This window comes from Haliotis asinina, chromosome 2 (assembly GCF_037392515.1).
Source record: "Haliotis asinina isolate JCU_RB_2024 chromosome 2, JCU_Hal_asi_v2, whole genome shotgun sequence".
Taxonomy (NCBI): Eukaryota; Metazoa; Mollusca; class Gastropoda; order Lepetellida; family Haliotidae; genus Haliotis; species Haliotis asinina.
In genome coordinates, this window is record NC_090281.1 from 82,755,665 (window position 1) to 82,776,028 (window position 20,364).

A 20,364-nucleotide genomic window follows, 5' to 3' on the forward strand; every position below is an offset into this window, starting at 1 on the left:
GTGATTGTCTAAATGACATTGGAAACTCTCTTTGATATCTGTTTAATAATTCACTGACTGAAAAAAAAAAATTGAGGCCTAAAACTTGTATGTTGAATATTACTTATCCAATAGGTTGTACGTATTTGTTGAGCCATTGACATCTGAATCATAGAGAATCAATATTTGATCTGCACAACAAGACACACCCATTGAATTGTGTCACTATGACTAGCAACTGTTCTGACACATGGGCAATGTAGTGACAACATGTTACCAAATATATAACCATAATAGCCTTTGTGGCTGTCATTTAATGGCTATTGATTATGGTCTTGAGGCGAAAGCAACTCATTGTGGCTAATAACCAATGTAGAGCTCATGTAAAATTTGCAACATAATACATCATATTAATGCTGATTTTTGTTCATATACATAGCCTTCAGTGCATTAATTCTGACATTTTGGTAGTCATCAATAACCTTACACTTTTCGTTGTGCATATAATATGATGTTTGAAAGGATGTATATTTCATTTACAAGTTTGTGATGAATGATAATGTAGAAGTGTTTAATGGACTATGTAACAGTCACAGAGTATAGTGTTTCACCACACTCAGCAGTATTCCAGCTATATAGCAGTAGTCCACCAGTAATTAGATCTAGACAAGACAATCCAGGATCAACAGCATGAACATAGATTTACGCAGTTAGGATACAATGACATGTCAACCCAGTCAGCGAGCCTGACCATCCGATTCCATTGCTGTATGACAGTGGTGTAAGACATGCTAGTGTGCTGTGAAGAGTTGCTTCCCTTACTCATGACAGAATCATATTCTTGTGAATCAAAAAGTCTTCAGGTTGAAAGCGAATGTTCAATATTTGTCAGTACATGTGCATCTATGAACATATAAGAATCAGATCCATTTGCCACACTAAACAACTAACAGAATGGGTGGTCAGGCTTTGCAGTTTTGGGTATAACATTTTATATTAAATTCCTTTATATCAATGCTCTATTTTGGGTTAGCCTAGTGGTTAAAGCATCCACTTGTCATGCCATTGGGCCAGGTTCAATTCCCCTCATGGGTACAATGTGTGAAACCCATTTCTGGAGTCCCTTATGTGATGTTGCTGGAATATTGCTAAACATGGCATAAAACCGTGCTCACTCACTATTTCATTACCTTGTTTTCTTGTATCATCGTTGTATCTTTTCGAACTTGTGCAGTGCACTACTCCGAGAGTCTTAAGATTGCTCTTAGGAAATTGTCTATCAGTAGCAATAAATGAAAAACAAAAAAACCCAACAAACTATTAATGTACATGAAGTCCTATTGAATCCAACCCACTCTCTTCTAGTTGTCAAGGAAACATTAAATTTTGTTGCTATCTCTGACAGTCATGACCCAGTCAGCTGTGAAGATATGACAATATGTTTAATTGGAAAGATGATTTTCTTCTAATCCTTGACTCACAGACCATCAAATTATTGTATTTCATATTTACATCACGTTTGTCTGCAGATTTTTATTTCTATGTTATTGCTTAAGATTCAAAATTAATATGAAAGGGGCAGTTTCTAGATGACAAACATTGGAGAGGTTTCCACTTTCACTCTGCAATTTCTTTCGACAAGTGTCTCAAACTGACAGATTTATTGCATTATTTTGTTACAAATTAGGTACTTGTCACAAAACACTATTTCAGGAAAACAGTTATAAACAAGGAATTCTTATAAGCAGTGCCTCAAATAACATGAACAAATGATCTTTGGAAGATTTTTCCCAGGAGACTTCTTCTGAGGTTGAATAATTCTCTTGCATACAAAGCATTTTATCAAATCAACTTGGGCAAGCAACATTTTATCAGCATTAAGATGCTGGAACATCTGCAGACATAAAAATCCACAATAATAATAAGCCCATTTAATCTGTTTCAAGAGAGACTAATGAAGTCTTAAGGATGTTTTCGTGATACCTTAAAGTATTTTTGCTGTAACTCTAATCCTGAAATCACACGAACATGAGAATCTGATTCACAATTTTAAACAATCTTAGAAAAGATTGCAATTATTTGTTTAAAAGATTTCTATTAATTGGACTTAAGACAGACAGGGCATTCATATTAGGTGAGCCAAACTGATCGGGAAGGTGCAAGGTTTAGAGACACTTTGTTTGGTATTGTTCTTTGAGTGTTGGGTTGGTGGATATTTAATCAAGTGTTTAAGTGCTGTGGGAGGGCTTTTGTTTCCTAATAGCCTTGGTCAGTATAAGGAGGAGGGAAAACTGGACCTCCATCCACTAATGACTTTGTATTTGACTCTGTAAGACTCCAGCACCAATATTGGCCAGGAGTTGCAACCGGCATATCAGTTCCAGCCCTAATTTGCCAGACGTGAGTTTTCCCGACTTAGTAAGGATAACTACATCCTGTATGTCCAGGAATTATGATAAATTCTATGTTTAGACACAGACATGATTCTGGCTGCCATGTCTAATCCTCATTTGGTTTCATCCCTGAAAATTTGTTGGAATTTGACAGATGGAGAGACCAGGGTCTGAATTACCTTATTTGATTTTTTTATTAGAGAGGGCAAGATTATCTTCATGTCCCTTTGCTTGGCACGTTAGACTGATTCCCTTCAGTTCAGGTGTCGAAGTGTATCTTGTTACTCTTATCTGTCAAGCCCAGTGGCCAGAATCATAAATGGAGAAATTTAAAATTTAATTTGAATGAGATAAATGCAAAATACTGATTTTCAACGGTAGAATGCTTGCATTATTCATTTAAGGTTGTAGATTGTCTAACTCTTAAGAATTGGTTTTCAAAATTAGTTTGGATTTTTATAAGCAGTTTAAATAAATGATTGAAACTAATGAGAATTGTATGAAACACCAGATCAAATGTGTTATCATGTTTGAGCTTTGTGGAACAGTATTTTTAAAGGTTATTATATGAATTATTGATTAACAATTCAAGTCCTAGAGCCTTTTAAAATGTATAATATTTGTATGCAGGCCCAAACAGCTAACTCAAATTATGTTCCCTCATATTCAGCAGTTTTATATGTTTATTCAGGAATGATGTTCAGTTCAAGTAAAATATGCTTATTTTGCAATTATCAATCTGTTGCTGGATTCCTAGCATTCTTCATTTTACACAATCGCCACGGCTGTTACTAAAAAACTTCAGAAGCAATTCCTCCCTGGATCATGAATGTTATATGTTCTCCCAGAATTTAATGAAATTTTGCATGCTTCAAGAACATTAAACTGTTCAGTTGTGTTGGCAAGATTTCCATCCTATCTTCTTTGATGTAGGCAGCAGAATACTTGATAACTTGGGCATATTGTCAGCATCAAAGAAAAGCTGTGCTTGATCTGGATTGCAACAACACTATTAGAACTGATTAGCAAACTGTTAATCCAGTTAGGCATCAGGTTAGGGATTAGTGAAATCCACCAATTTGTGCATCTTTACTTAATTATACAATTCAAGCTATTTATAGTTTGAATTTAAAAGTGTGCAACATGGTTGTTTGAAAGAAATTTCAGAAACATGTTTTAATCCAGTTAGGCATGTTGGTGAGAATCCAACAATTTGCTTATCAAAGCTAATTTTTAAATATAAGCATCTTTTGTTTTGAACTGATATTTTCAAGTGTTGTTTCTGATATGTCAGAAATATATTTTAATGTTTATATGCTTTATATGCACGATATCTGTGTACTAAATAGCCTTTCGTTCATTTATTCCAAGAACCTGTTCTGGAACTCGATAAATTTCTCTTTCAGTTCTCATAAACAAGGATAATGGTAAATATAATGAGTTCTAGCAGACAAATAAATTGTGGATTTTTCTCCTGCACTGAATTTTCTGGCTGAGCCGTCGACTTCTTTCATCAACCAGCTTTAGTAATACCTTCACAATGAGAAATTGTGCATGCATCGCTATCTAAATATGCCATAAAGAAATATATTAAGATCCGCAAAGTCAGTATGAATCAATATCCTTTTCATTTGTTAAATGCTGTTGTTAAGACCAACGTGTTTCCTATTTGCTCCTTAAAGTCCTGACAATAATGTAAACTGGTGACAAGTACCACTAATTCAAACCAAGCTGTTGCACCATTGAACAAATGTCACGCTTTCGTTCACAATTGAAAACATGAAAATTTCAAAAAGAATAATGCTAGTGACAAAATATCACCAAAGGAGATTTTCATATTTTGAGACAGATGTAAAGAAAACACCGTGAAACCTCCGGCTGCACGTTTGTTGGAGTTAAGTTATCAAGTTTAGTCCATTTATCAATAAAATGAGGTATTGACAAATTGGAAGCATTATACCACATGTTGCCTCATGCATAATTACTGCAGGACAGCACGACCAGCTTCTGGTGGAATAGCTGCATAAACATTGACATGAGGGCTAATTCTGTTGGGAGCTAATTAGGTGTTGATGTACCTGTACCTACACGTTAATCAGGGTATTCACACCTACCTGGATCATATATAGGAAATCTATGGTTACCTGGAAGTACACAGTGCCCATGAGGAGATAGGGTGTTGTGGATCTTTGCTGCTTCTATTACAGTAGTGCATGTGTGTGTGCGGATACAAAGTGGAGTACTTGCTCACATCTTGACGTTTTGATGTACAAGAACTGGCAAGGGTTAGACTTTGTAGTCAGTAAGTAAATACATTGTCATCGTACTAACAGGGTGGTAATGAAGTGTTTGATCACTTTACATGTTTCGCTAAACTTATAGAATGTTTCATTCTGAATCGGTTACGATAAACATGCAGTTGTTTTCAGTGTGGATTTCTTTCTTGTGATCTGTGAGTTTGTTTTTGTGATAACATGAATTCAGTTTGCTCCTATGTTTTGATCTTGCTGATTTTCAAGTCCACTCCAAAGAAATGATCAATGTGAGTCATTGAGGAATTATTTCCAACTAAGAAATCATGTCTCAAAGATGTTGGTGATGCAGACCTAAATTAGAAAAATTCACTTAAATAATCCCAAAGGATTTATTATTTGATCCAGACAAAAATTTATTTCATTTCAGTTTTGTTTCATTGACAGAAACATGGTAGATGGTTCACTGATTTGCAATATTTTCAATAAGTGACAGGAACGTTTTCTGTGTATGGACTTTGTAAAGTGTTTCAAGGATTCTGAAACTGAACTGTAATATATAAAAGATGTGTTTGAATGCTTTGGTGAACTCGGCAGTCACATGCACGTGCCACATCAAATGATGTATTCCAGTTTCAGGAATATAGTTAATTGTGTCTCTAATAATAGCCTTCATGGCTTGTAAGCAGAACAAACAATCATCTACTGCACTTTCAATAGCAGTATTCCGACATCTGTGCATATAGATGTAATTAAAAATATGTTCATAATTTAAAATGTGGTGTCACCATATCTCAGTACTGTGGTACCTTTGCTGTGTTAACAGGTTATGATTAGTTAACATTAAACTTGTGACAAGTATGTTTTCATTTGGAAATGTTCATGGAACATGGGTTTTGATATCAACACATGATTTCATCTTATTGCTACTAGCCTTTGCAGTGAAGCAATGCTCATAAGATATCTTTGTTATAAACCTGATCTGAAGTATAGACTGAACACCTCTATTATTCGGGTACACTATTTCATTTGTTGGGGTAATGTTTGATGTTTATGTACAAAAGATGGCAATGATATGTTTGTTGTGGTTACTCCTGTAGATAAATTACTACCAGACAAAGAGGACTGTTTTACATCTCTACCTCACACCATGACTCGTATTGCATAGACTGCTAGCTGATATTGATAATATATGCTATACCACCTCAAGGTGTCTCAACTTGTTGTAACATTGTAGCTTATACATATTACAGAGTAGAAAAACATTCAGCACCTGTTCGTGTTGTCTCAACTTTTAGTGAGGTCTGTTTCAGTTTAAACCTGAATTCATTCTCCTAGGCCAGTAACAGTGTAAATAAGCATTATATCATTTTATGATTAATCTTATATGTTTGTATTGGATGTTATTCTATTATCATTGTTCTCTTTAGAAGTATTCAAGGTTGTGGGAGTATTAAGTTTCATGATGTGTGCCCATGTCATTCCAGCCATTTAGTCTAAGTGTGGGTACTGGACTCCTGTCTGTCAGTGGATATCCAATGTCACCCCTGCTTAACACTGGGGGGTTTGTGTGATGTGCTTAAAGCATGTCATACAGCATTCACAGAGATGTGTGTATACAAGCGTATGTTCCAGCCTCTATCCTTTATTCACCGGATGTTATAGGGATAAATTGCAGGCAGGGTATAGACACTGTTACAGGCTTGTATTGACCAGCTAGCTAGTGTGTATACATGCATATCCCCAGTAATGGAAGGGTAAGAGTGACAATGGAGGGTGCGAGTCATATTTGCCTCATGTACTCTACATCGTCCTTTCTGGATCTATGTTGACCTTAATGGTGGAAGATATCAGGGTTCAATACTTTCAAGGTGAGCTGTTGAAAGTTAGATCTAGTGATTAATATTCTTCACCTTACCTCCAGTTTCTTTGGAAATGTGGGGTGACTGATGCTACTAGTAATTACAATTACACCTAACTGCAGTGCTCTTGGATTCTGATCCCTTAATCATCAGAGGGTGCTGTACAGCTGATGTAAGATGATGTTTTGGGCATCAATCATTTATCTAATGAGAGAATCCCAGTGCCATCATTGAGTAAGTGAATCACGTTAAATCTATGATTACACAATGCCATTTAGAAAGTGGTCAAATGTACTTTTTTTGGTTGTCCCATCCAGGATTCGACCCCGCACCTTCAGACTCAGGCACGTAATTGCCAGCACACAAAGTCAGCCGCCTAGCCTGCTCAGCCACTGCGACTTCTAAATCTAGATGTTAATTGTGATGTGAATATTCCAAGGCTCTATTGTGGCAGGTGGTTGCTTTTATGGGTGATAATAGATTTGGTATGGTCATACTATGTGTACACTAGTAAGTATGTGTAAGTAACAAGTGTGTGTTGATTGCCTGTAACCAGTTCTAATCCCACAATGTTGTGATTTAATTTGCTCAGTATCAAGACATCAAACAAGGAAGCCCAGAATGAACAGGTGGCAGCAAAACAAGACCAGTGAATTTGTTTTTATAGGTCTTCTTTGTGAACAAGGGCAACCATTAAACTAGCAATGGACCACACGGTAGGCTGATGAAAGAATTCAAACAAATCCATGTATTCAGGAAAGGTGAGATAAATCTCTGAATTCTATAGGCAAGCTTTTTGCCACAACTGTTGCTCTTCTTTAGAAGTTCATTTTCATCACATTGGAGGCCGAGTTGATCTCAAACATTGCCACCAGCAATTGCTGAGGGCGCATTGCACATACAGTACTTGCACGAAACCGGAATATTTTTCAAGCCAATGATCAGGAGGTAGTATTTTGATCCACATTGTGTGGACTTTTAGCTCATTAGTAGCCAGCAGAGCTGTTTGTAGTAGGAGTTGGTCGGTTTCATTGTACAGAAGTATCTCCCCAGGTCATGTTCATCCTGTAGGTCGAGGAAAGACTGGAAATGTTATTGATGAGGATATGAAATGTGTTTCTTTAAGAGGTCATGTTTTGCCTGTTTGTTGATGTTTTGTATTTATGTATGGTATTTTGGTTATGGCTTACATATCTTCAATGACTAGGACCGGATTGAAAGCTCCTTAACACTTCAAAACCTTTCTATGTTTAGCTAGGTATTCATTGCAAGAATTGTGTTGTAATAAATAGTTTAATATTGTTTAAACATCTTAGTATTTGTATTGTGCTGATCAAATATTAGTTGTAAATTAGAATGGTGTACAAACCATAACTGAGCTGAATGGCATATATTTTGGAATCCTTTCCGCATTTAGTAGGTAAATATCTTGTGTAGAGACTGTATGAAGCGAAAAGCAAACTGACTGTATTTGATCAATCAGTTAACTCTTCACACCCTCTTCCTCATTTTCCCTATCCTGTTCATTAATTCACCCTTGTGAAGTCTTTAGCTCACCTGTGCTGATGAGATTTCTCACCTGTCCTATTGTTAAAGCCCTTAGAAGTCACTCTATGATATCCCTGCAGGGGTTTTAAGTAGGGAAGCTAAAAGCCTTCCAAATTAGACAACACCTTTACACCAGGAGACTGCCTGTGCTGCCTTTGATGTCCCTAGTGTGGCCATATGTCCTCTCCACTTACAGTTGTTGACATCTTCATTAAAGGTCTTTAAAATGGATTTTCACTGATTTCTAATTATAGTTGATACTTTGATGCCTTATTCTTAAGTCAACATGCCTCAAATGTTTTGGGACCAATTTTAACATAAAATCAACTGTGACTAAAGATTGTATAATCTTTGAGAATTATTATGATATGAAAGTGCATATGCCATTAATCATATTTGATATCAAATGGGTACTTGCACATGAAAACAGTGGAGGTCTGTAACAAAACTGTACAGGAAGTAGACAAGTTGAGTTTTCACGATTTCCAAAATTTAATAAATCAGTTTATAAGTGACATGGTAGTCAATATCATCAAGACATACACAAACTAGACTTTTGAAATATCCTTCTTGCCTGTGTTCCAACTCAGCTACTTGCTTGACATGAGCCTGTCAACAGAAACAAGGGGTGCAAGGTGATCCTGAGGCATGGCCACTCTGTACAGCCATCTGGTAACCCTACCACTTGATAATTTCTTTCTTCCTTGGGGTTAATCATATGGAACCTATTATCATTATACATTTGATATAACACTATTCTGCTCTTTAGAATAGCATACCCTGATTTCAACAAGTGTTGACATGTTCCACAGACACTCCTGTGTAGAGCAAAATTATCAGTTGATAACATCTAGCTGTAGCCTTTTTCATGTGTAATTGCTGGCTGTTGTCAATCTAAATTGCCATATATACTCAATAATGGAATCATTCATGTGTGTGGTTGATGGCAGTTTTGAGATGTTAGAACTTGAATTTTGTGTTTTAATGATGTAGTCTGCTGATCAGTTGTAAGGATGAAGGAAAACCGTGTTGTATGGATAGTCAACTTCTTTATTGCAGTGAAAGATGAAGGAAAACCGTGTTGTATGGATAGTCAACTTCTTTATTGCAGTGAAAGATGAAGGAAAACTGTATTGTATGGATAGTCAACTTCTTTATTGCAGTGAAAGCGATGTTTGGACGGAGATACTAACACAGTTATCAAGCAAATGCTACTGTATTAGAATACAGCAATCATAATCCGTTACTGAAACGGGCCTATTAACGGCTTTTGGTTTTAGTGTAATTACAAACTGTAGAAGTCACAACATGGACTAAATATTAGTAATGGCTACATGTTACAAAAGCAGTTGGCCAGTTTTTGAAAGACATTCAACTCATGTACTGAGAGCTTACTGTTCTCTTGAACTATTTTGAAACGTCACAAGAGAGGTGTTATTCCTCGTTGCAACCACACAGGTGCCCTTCTGTGATGAGGAATGAACCAGTATCCTTTGACCTCAGCAAATAAAGATTTCTGCTGAATTATCCTAGAAGAATTTGCCCTCAAGAATACCTGAAGTAACCTAATACATTCAGGCAAATTTACTTTCACTCGGCAATAGAAATAGTTTCAAATCCCCATTGCCTACTGATGTAGTCATTTTGTCATTATCAGGTTAGATTTCATTTGCAAGAGGTACTTGATATTTCTGCTAATGGATATAGTTCTATTCTTACATCTAAATGATTTTGGACATGTCACATATCGATGGTTGTTTCAAGTTTTAAGAATTGAAATTCCCTTGACAGATATTAATTGTGCTTGTGAGGCAGATTTCAGTTACAAACAGACTCTTAAGATATCTTATGTGCTTAAGAAATTTAGGTTCTTCAGTCAATTGTGATTGTCGTGAGATTAAAGGGAGAAAGTTAATATTGTTCATTTCATTGGGGATGCCATACTTTTATTCAGAAGTAACTTAATAAAGATCAATATTAGAAAGTCGTTCCTTAGTTATTGCTAGATCTGATGAACTCATGGTAACATTCAAAATAAATCTTTCATTAACTTCAGATCTTGCTGGGAACATAAGCATTCATTTCTGTGTTGTTAACAACTAGCTCAAGCTGATGGAATTTAACTTCACCATGACAAATTAAAACTGATTTCATTATTTACTTGGCGACACAATGAAAATATAGCATTACAATTTCTCAAGATCCTCCCAACTTTCAACACCTTTACGATGACATTAATCAAATCTATGTGTTCTTATGCTGGTTATTATCATACCTGTGAAACTCATTACAGGTATTTGTAGATTGTTCTTCTGCAACATAGTAGAGTGTCTGGTACACAAGCTATGCAGGAGATAAAAATGTCACATCATTTACAGTTTAGTAGGTCAACAGGATCAACATGATAATGGTCTCCATGATATGGTATAATGCAATAAAACTTCAAGATACCAGATACCCTTCAACAGGGCATAAGGAGACTATGAGATCATCTTTCTCCGAAACCTAGGGTCACAAGTCAAGTTATATTTACTAAGGATTTAAAGTCTCTTGACTTTATCTCCCTGTATTAGACACTGTTTATAATACCAGAAGTGTCTGATCTGTAGCTGATTCTTCTGTGTATTCTCACATGAGACCCTTTAAACTGTTCTTTATATCATAGGAGTGAGTGAGTGTGCCTTCAGTTAAAAAAAGTGTTAGGATGATTAGTGAACCAGTGATCAGAACATGCATTGAAGAGTTGTGTCCCTTCGTAGAAAGATCTGTAGGTTATGGGTTTGAATCCCATATGTTCTCTGTTTTTGCAGCCTTTGGTGTGATGTTGCTTTAGGTGAAACATGGATAGTATATGTGTACATTAAATATGTTGAATATTGTTTACTCAATGTTACAGTTATATGGTATTGTTTGAATTGGTGATGAATATCTATATCTGAAATCATCATCAGATATCAGGGTCAATAGGGTAGCCTAGTGGTTAAGGTGATCGTATGTCTGACCAAGTTTGATTCCTCACATAGGTACACTGAGTGAATCCCATTTCTGGTGTCCGACTGCCATGATATTGCTAGAATATTCGCAAAAACAGCGTAAAACTAACACACGCTTGCTCACCAGGATTGTACAGATTGGTGATGGATATCTGTATGTGAATTTAACTTTGGTAATCCATGTTGTTGTTCTCACGTATATCAGGATACATACCCAGGACCTGCTTGGTACCAAAACTACATTTTGATCATATAGCAGTGATTTTAAATAATCTGTCAAATCCAGCTACTGATCAGTGAGACATTCTGTGCTTGCTATGTTGCAGAAGGTATGGAGATTGTGACCAAAGGTGTGGTACTTAATAGATCTGGGGTACTTATCAGACATTAAAATCTTAAACATTAGGTAATTGAGGATGAACACATCCATCCTTGTTTGCTACAAATGCTGAATAATGTGCTGTTTTTTATATCACTATAATTGAATATCTAACAGCTGTCATTTTCACACTTGGTTCAAATGTCACAGGTGTCAAACTAAAGTGCTAACCAACAGTTTTTATTTTCTGATTCTTAAAACTGATCCTTTAACAACTACCTAAGTCTTCTTCACAGTTTAGAAAATGGAAGGTACATTTTATCAGGTGTTGAACACAAAGACCCCCCACCCAAAAGATCTTGGTTCCATTTCCCCACATAACACTCCCACAAGTAGATATTGTGTGAAGGTGGTGAGGGGTAAGTCAGATTTGGAGATTATGTAGATCTTTGTAAGAGGGTTGTCCCATTTAATCACTATCTTTCCCCATCTCCATGTGGTGTACATCCCTTGCCTAAGGGGTCTCAATCAGGGAACAGACCCTGACTCAAATTAATTGAAATCATGAGATAACTTTTGTGTCCATTACTGGTTAGCCTAGCCTAAGGTTAGGAAAGAAGCTGGGAGCCGTGGTTGATTGTTGTTGTGAATTTATACAGAGATGTGAGATAATTGGTGGTAGAGCCCAGTAGCTATTGTGGGACTCAGGGACTGCTGTGCCCTGGTATAGACTGGTCAGCCCCAATTTGAATGCTAACAGTGAGGGAAAATGTAACACTTTGTGGTGAAGAGTTGCTCCACTCTAGTGTAAAACATTGCGGCCTGTCTTCTGAAGGCCTGATTGGGTCAATTGCCAAGGTTTTACTGATCCTGTTTGCAGGAGATAGGAAAGTCGATACTGAGTGGAGTCTTAATTAGACGATAATTACATATGAAGACACTTGGCTAATGATGCTGAAAATTGTCTCGCTTCGTCAACTGTTCACCTAAGGGAATGAACTAGAAACTGTCTCGTCTCAAGGTTTTTCTTGCATTAGTGTGGAAGATAAGTGCAGATTTGTGTGAAGTATGTCTTGGCTTGTTCAGTCTGAGTTCAGGGTCAGCAAGTTGTGGCAGATATTATCACGGCTTCATTTATGCGGATGAGATCTTATTGATAAATAGTTTACTTAATATCAAATTACATATTTGTTTTTCAATTGGATGAAAAATAGCTGTTCAGCTTCAGAATTTTAGGATGATGAGGATGAACCACATAAATTGATTCATGTGGCTCCACTGAAGCTAATATCTCAGTACCCTAAATTCAATATTTGCACAGTTATCAGTATTAACTGTACATTTTGGTCTGATTTTCAAATATGGTGTTTTAATATTTGAGTATTTCATGCCCCAGTGGCAAGATGGGTAGTGTAATCTTTAAAGAGCAAGCTTGTGCTGAAAAGACAGGTTTGATACTCTCACTGGTACAGTGTGTGGAGCCTGTTTCGGAAAACTGCTTTAAACAGAAAATAAGTTAAAACATGATCATACTAATAGCCAAAGACACTGCTTTTAAAATATTGCTGAGTGTGTGTATTAAACAGCAGACAATACTTTCACTGATGACTGAATGTAAGATCTTAAGTGATATATGATTCTGGACTGATTTGTCTGTTACACCTGTTGTGGCATAATCGTAATAGACATCAACAAGCACCTTGTGTAGCTGATGGGAATGTAAAACCATGTCCACGTGACACTTATCTCCCTATGAGTTTCTGCATCAGTTTTCAGGTAACACCTGTCAAATTTAATCCTCTGAAAAGGTAAAATAAGCAGGCAATGTTACATGAGGGAAATTCTCCCCTTCATTAATCTTTTGGCATTAGTTCTTGACAGGTAGGATGGACAAGGTATATGAATTTCTCCTGATTGTCTCACGATTACCTTTTAATTCACACAAATAGGAGGACAGACAGGGTGCCTTAACCCCAAGTGAAATGTAATGAAGGATTTTAAAGGCAGTGAAATGCTGCGTTTTGTTAATGTCCTTTTGATGGCTAATGTGTTTGTGAGATTGACAATGAGATTATCAGTGACCAGCAGTTTGAATGGGCTATTGTCCAATCCTCACTGACCAGCCTATTACCATATCAATGGAGGCTTGTGCCATTCTCACTGACCAAAGGTGTGTTAAATTGAGGACCTGTGCTACCATTGGTCAGTGGGAGCAGCTACAGGCACATAACATAGTACATGACCTTCCATGTGTTAAGTTAGTTCATACAAGGCACTGGACTTAGACTCTAGCAGTAATATAATTCAGTAAGTAGTTAATAAATTTTGTATCTAATACATGCATGTCAGAATATATTTTGTCATACAGTTGATAATTTGCAACAAAGAAAAATACTTCAGTTATGAATTCTGTTAATCTGTATTTATAATGGTGAAAACAAATGTCCCTATAAATATGTTTGTGAATATAAAATGATTGAAAAGCTGTTCTTGTGTGAAAACATCTTTATGTGGGTCAAATTTACAATGAGTATTGTATGGTAGTTCTGTGTTTTAGTCTTTTGTACTTTCTGTCACCTATACAAATGAGATTAATATATTTTTAACGTAAATTGAGCAATCCCTGCACTGAACTGGCAGTTCAGTGTATCATATATGAAAGAAAGACTGTTAAAAACTTGCTGTCAGGGCAGGTTTGTTAATTTTTAATAGCCATTATTTCTTGCTAGGTTTCCAGTTACAAGTGTAAGGGATACCCAAGTGTGTTTTATAGATATGTCTTTTTTGCAGGTGAGCATTTTAGGAATCGATGAACCTGCTAGCTTCATTAGCAACGACTTGGCTGTACTGCAGATGTGAAAATGTGTCTCCATGTCAGGATAGTCAGCCATGAGACCTGTTGTTGACAGTTGTATCTTTATGTTTGCAGACCAGCCCACATGTAGCCTCCCCCTAGTGTTGGACAGCAAAGCAGACAGCTTAAGACACCAGTAGACGACACTTGTAGCAGGACACCAGTTGCAGCAGATAACACTTCCAGTATTTTGCCAAGAAGAAAATGTGGAGTTGAAAAGAGATATTAAGCCTGTGGATAGACATAATAACTGAGTGGAATCTAAAAGGTCATATTGCTCTGGATTATCAGCCACTTTGACTTTTAAGATGGGTCTTCTGTGGTGTTACGTTTTGGTCCATGTGACTTTGATGCATGTTGTTTTTTGTGAGGAGCTGACATTGAACTATGACCTTCAAGAGGAGCAAAATCCAGGTACATTTGTTGGAAACATTGCAAGGGATAGTGAGCTCTATACTACCTACAGTCCTTCAGATTTCAAACTCTTGAGATATTCTTTATTTACTCAAGCTAGCAAGGTTGCTAAAAAGTTTTCTATTGACCCATCATCAAGTACCATAAGAACAACTGAACGTTTGGACAGAGAAGAAGAATGCCGAGGCAAGAAGTTGTGCACACTCAGCATTGACGTGGAAGTTTACATGGTAAAAGGCAACTCAGAAACTCCTGATTTGAAGACAATTATTCGTGTCAATATCAATTTAATCGATATCAATGATAATGCCCCAACTTTCCCCAAGAATGTGGTAACACTGACAGTACCAGAGTCTGTGGCTGTGAATCAAGAGTTACTTACCAGTGGTGCAGTGGATCTGGACACTGGTGATAACAATTCCGTTGAGTCTTATGAACTCATACCAAGTGATGGCATGTTTGGACTCAAAGTAATTGAAAACTCGTATGGCCCAGCAGACTTAGGACTTGTAGTTAAACAGTCTCTGGATCGTGAAACTCGAAGTTCTTTCAGCATGGCAGTAGTTGCCAAAGATGGTGGCTATCCACAAAGGTCCGGATCTGTGACTATCAATGTTGTGGTTAGTGATGTTAATGACAATCGACCACTGTTCGTGAAAGAGGAGTTTAATGTCACTGTACCTGAAGATACACCAGTGCATACTGTCATTCTAATTCTGACTGCAACTGATCCCGATGCTGATGAAAATGGGCAACTAGTTTACAAATTCAGTGACCGCACCAGCGAAAGTGTTAAAAATGTTTTTAAGATTGACAAAGATAGTGGTGAACTCTCCCCGAGGAGAAAGTTAGATTATGAAGAAGAAAAAGAATATCGTTTTCGGGTTGAAGTCAGTGATCTTGGAAACCCATCACGATCTTCACAGGCTACAGTCACTGTTCACATTGCAGATGTTGATGACAATGCCCCACAAATTATTATCAATATGCCCCCTAGCAGCAAGGATATCTCTGAAGACACAGAACGTGGTACCTTCATAGCCCACGTATCTGTATTTGATGCTGATAGTGGGAATAATGGCAAAGTATCGTGCAAAATCCATGATGATCATTTTGTCCTTCAAAAGTTTTCAGATTTTGACTACTACAAAATTCTGCTGAACAGGTCACTTGATTATGAAGAATCCCCAACTCATACTGTAAACATCACATGCGAAGATGGTGGTGTTGTACCTCGTAGAAATTCATCATCATTCACTGTGAAGGTGAAGGACGTTAATGACAATGCACCTTCTTTCATAAGTGACAGAATAAATGCTCATATAAGGGAAAATAACCGATACAGTGATATTGTCACCATTTTGAGAGCAACTGACCCAGATGGTCCAGGCAACAATGAAGTTCGTTATTCTATCGTGAGTGATCCGAGGGACTTAGTAAATCTTGATTCAAGATCAGGAGAGGTTCGTGCATCAAAGATCTATGATCGTGAATCAATGCCATCATTTACGATAACTGTAAAGGCTGAAGATGCTAAGGACAGTCGCTTGTCATCTACAGCAGTTCTCAGTGTGTTCATTGATGATGACAATGACAAACCTCCACGATTCACAATGCCCTATTTCCGTTTTTATGTGTCTGAGAGCCAGCATGCTAATTCTGTCATAGGAAAATTGAATGCCACAGATCGCGATGTTGACCCCAAATTCTCCTTTTCTTTTTCTAAGAGCTCAAATGTTTCAAAATATTTCACCCTCGATGCCGAGACTGGGATAATTAGAAACAAAAAGAGACTTGACAGAGAGGATCATCTCAGATTTGACTTTTGTGTTATTGTACGTGACCCAAGTAATCCACAGTTTAAAGACAAAGCTAATGTGACAGTATTCATTAAGGACTGGAATGATAATACTCCAATTGTCGTGTTTCCAAGTGACATCAACAACACAGTGTATGTACCTTATCATCGAGCTGTCGGAAGCATTATTCTTGTTGTCCAAGCTTTCGACAATGACACTGAAGACAATGCCAAACTGACTTATACAATTGAGCAAGGCAATGACAAGGAACTCTTTTTCTTAAATCTACATTCTGGGGAGATGTATATAGCAAAGGAAATGCATTCCTCAGATGCAGGTACATACAAACTTGTTGTAGCTGCACATGATTCTGGTGAACCTCAGTTGACATCGTATGCAAATCTCAATATTATCATAACTTCATCAAACGGCACTATTCAGTTTATCAATGACAATGATGCACACCAGTATATTGCCATTGTAATAACATTAGTGTGTGTCACCTCCGTGTTGTGTGTGGCCGTTATCATAACAATTTGCATTATCAAGAAAATCGACAAAGAACGTCGACAGACATTGAAGGAGAAGATGCAGACACAAGCTGCTTACACCGTTGACAATGTTGAAACTGTGGATACAGGAGTTTCACCAAATAAACCATATGAAAATGAAATAGATAAACTGAAAAGGAAAATTAAACGAGAACTTAGTTTTACTGTCGACGACTCCCATACAATGGATACCACAGCTGTCACAGGAGCATCTTTTGCAACATTCAAAAATATGACTTCATATTCCTCGATAGACCAGAAAACTTTGGCTGTAAGTATACATTTATCATCTTACTAACAAGTAGTCATTGACCATAGTTTGTGAATGATATATAGCCAGCTTTATCATGTTTGTCAGACTGTGGTGATGGTGTAGCCTAGTGGGTAAAGTGTTTTCTACTCACACCTAAGACCAGAATTCTATTTTCTATGTATAGTATTCAAAGAGCATTACTGGTATCCATGCTGTGATAATGCTAGAATATTGCTAAATGTTGCATAAGAGCTCACTTAAACATATTAACAGTGGCTGTCAGAATGAATCTTTCTTTACGTTCCTCTGTCGCCTTATCTCTCCTGTCTGATGACAGGGCCTAACTTAAACACCACTTTATAATGCATTAACGGTTAGGGCGAGTTTCTAAATCATCAGATGATTTAACAGATTTGGACATTGCTAATAGCCAGCCAAGAAAGGGATCAGCAGTAACTCGAGGCGTCTTTACTCTTTATTCCCATTTTCTCCCATCTCATCTTGTACCACTTCACATATTGCTTCCTTTAATTGTGCTTAATCAGCCTTTTCCATTTCTTTCAAAGTTGCTCAATCAGTTGGTAGTTATTTGCCAGTTCTGTCATAGCCTGGAGTGTATATCAGTGTTGAATAATACCACTGGGTCATCCTCCCATTTGGCTAAATTGCACCCTTGTAAGATGACACCTTGTGATGAGCAAGCTCCAGTTGCTCACAAAGACAAATTACCTGACACCAGGCAACAAAATAATTTAAATTGTGATAACTACTCAATTTTGGTCCATTTCATCTGAATTTTATCAAGCAGGACTAATTTGAGGCCCACCTTTCCAGAATCAGATACCAGTTCTCTTCATCTCTGTGACAAGTGATATGCCCTAAAGGGCCAATAGGGATTGCTAGCTTACCATGGAGGGGAAAAGATGACGCCAAATTTGAAAGCCATTTAACTTCATACTGGATTAATCCCCAGTGTGTGGGTTATGTGGAGGCTTAGGAATGTTTACATATGGTCCAATCAAGTGTTGATACAAAGTATCATAGATCCTGGTGACAAATAATTTACTTTTGTTCACCTGTGAACGTAAGCAATCTCTTGAGACCACGCTCCTTTGGTATGGCTGGCTTTTGTTGATAGTCCATCCTACCAAGGGATAAAGATTATGCACCAATTCTTTTGAAAAATATTGACATTGTTACTATTAATTTCCATTCTGTTGGTAAAGAGAATGAAAATAAACATGTGGCTGATCTTCCACCTGTATATACTAATATGTTCCACATTGTAATGGCTTCATGCATATAACAGGCTGAATGACGTTAATTCTAGAGTTTTTGGCAAATGGCGTTTAGTCTTATGACATTTTTGTTAGGTTAAGCCATTATTCCATGATAAACAATGCCATATAACAAACATCAAGTTAATAATGTAAACGTTAAGATAAATTGTCTAATTGAACCATAATCCATTAAGGAAATATTCAATTAGTGAATTCAGCATTATATTAGATTTAAATATGAAACTGTTACATCATATTTTATTTCATTTATTTCATCAATCTTGATTTTCATATTTGTTCAATATTGGCGGCTGTCAACAACATCCCTCTTGCCTCTGTGTTATATTTGTATTTCTTGTTGAGGACAAATCACAATCCGAATTCTACACAAATATAGTTAACTGCGAAAAACCTATCAGTAGTGGCATCAAAGCAGTTCCCTCGTAAAATCAACCTGACTGAAATTCAGCAAATGTCCTCTAGTGTGCCGACTTAAACATGGTATTTCCTTCTGGGGGCTCTATGTTTGGAAAGATGTTGAAAGCCCTTAGCATCTGTCATGATATAATTGCCCTGAATTTTTAGTTTAAAGATGGCTGGAAGCTAACATTTTGTAAATATTTACTGCTGACCATGAAGCACACTAGCATATGTGACAGACTACAAGCCGTGGTTTGAAGGCAAAACGTTAGCAAACATTTGTACTTCCTTACAGACAAACAAGCTTTAGTGTGGTTCATAGGGGGTGGATTTTGGAGTAAATCGTATTTAAATAAAACAAAGGTGCAACATTCATCCATAACTGGGGGGAAAGGTTTGAAGGAAATCTACACAAAGTCCATTGTCCATTGGGAATAATCCAAAAAGTGTGAAAGAATTTCACTAGCTGGTAATCTTTTCATGTTTCCTGCGTAAATTGCTTTTAGATTTTGAACTGTTACAGGTTCAGAAACCTAGTTGAAGAATTCCCATTGATTTTTGCACTTTCTTGATCGAAATGAAATTAAATTGACAAATGAATTTAACTATCAAATCAATCAGTTTGCCCTGAAATTTCATATTGACTAAGAGGAATACTTATATTAATTTAGATGTTTTTTAAAATTGTAACTGAAATGAAATTGGACAAATTTGAAAACTGATGCTTACCAAATAAAAAAAATTGCTAATCACTCTGTGAAATGTCAGTATGTCTAATCTTTATCATTAATATCAATATTTGATCATGCTAATGTTAATATGCATGTATCAGTGTCGATAGGAGAGGTCAAATGGCTATATTATGAGATTAATTTCTTGACAAAACGTTTCAGTCCTTGCCACTATGAAAGCACATAAATCATAGATCAGTAATACCTCATGTATTTCAACTTGTGATGAGTAGAAATACCTAGCTTCACATGATGTGTATATGGTACATTTCACCTTCTAGTATGTCACCTATTTTGGCATGCTCATGACATTACTGGAAACACTTGCTGAACATATGAAATTGAAGAGAAACTTAATCTTTCCCTACCTATTTCACAGTGTAAATGACTTCACTTGTATTATGAGTGTAGATTTTTTTTTTTTTTGTTGCTAGTTTTCGTATTTTGAAATCGACCAATTTTATATGGAAACTTTTCCCCTTATACAAAACTTGTCATGTTCTTTACATGTGTTATTTCTTGAGGGGTTCCAGAATATTTAGGTGCAGTGGAGTACATTGATGGCTAAAGTGTTTGCTCATTTTCATGAAGGCCCAGATTTGATTCTCTGCATAGGTACAATTAAGCCCATCTCTCGTGTCCCTGCCATGATAATGCTGGATTAGTGCTAAAAGTGGCATAAAACCCCACTCACTCACTCTGGAATAATCGTTGTT

General features: G+C 36.7%; 1 protein-coding gene across 7 annotated transcripts in view; it reads left to right on the forward strand.

Moving 5' to 3' along the window:
• Positions 1 to 20,364, forward strand: part of LOC137274453 (protocadherin-11 X-linked-like) — a 103,396-nt gene that overhangs the window by 75,453 nt on the left and 7,579 nt on the right. For all 7 annotated transcript variants that reach the window (XM_067807634.1, XM_067807640.1, XM_067807635.1 and 4 more), the window contains one exon: positions 14,276 to 17,235. In XM_067807634.1, coding sequence (XP_067663735.1) covers positions 14,509 to 17,235 — 2,727 coding nt within the window. In that variant the 5' untranslated portion in view covers positions 14,276 to 14,508. The remainder of the gene's footprint in view (positions 1 to 14,275; positions 17,236 to 20,364) is intronic.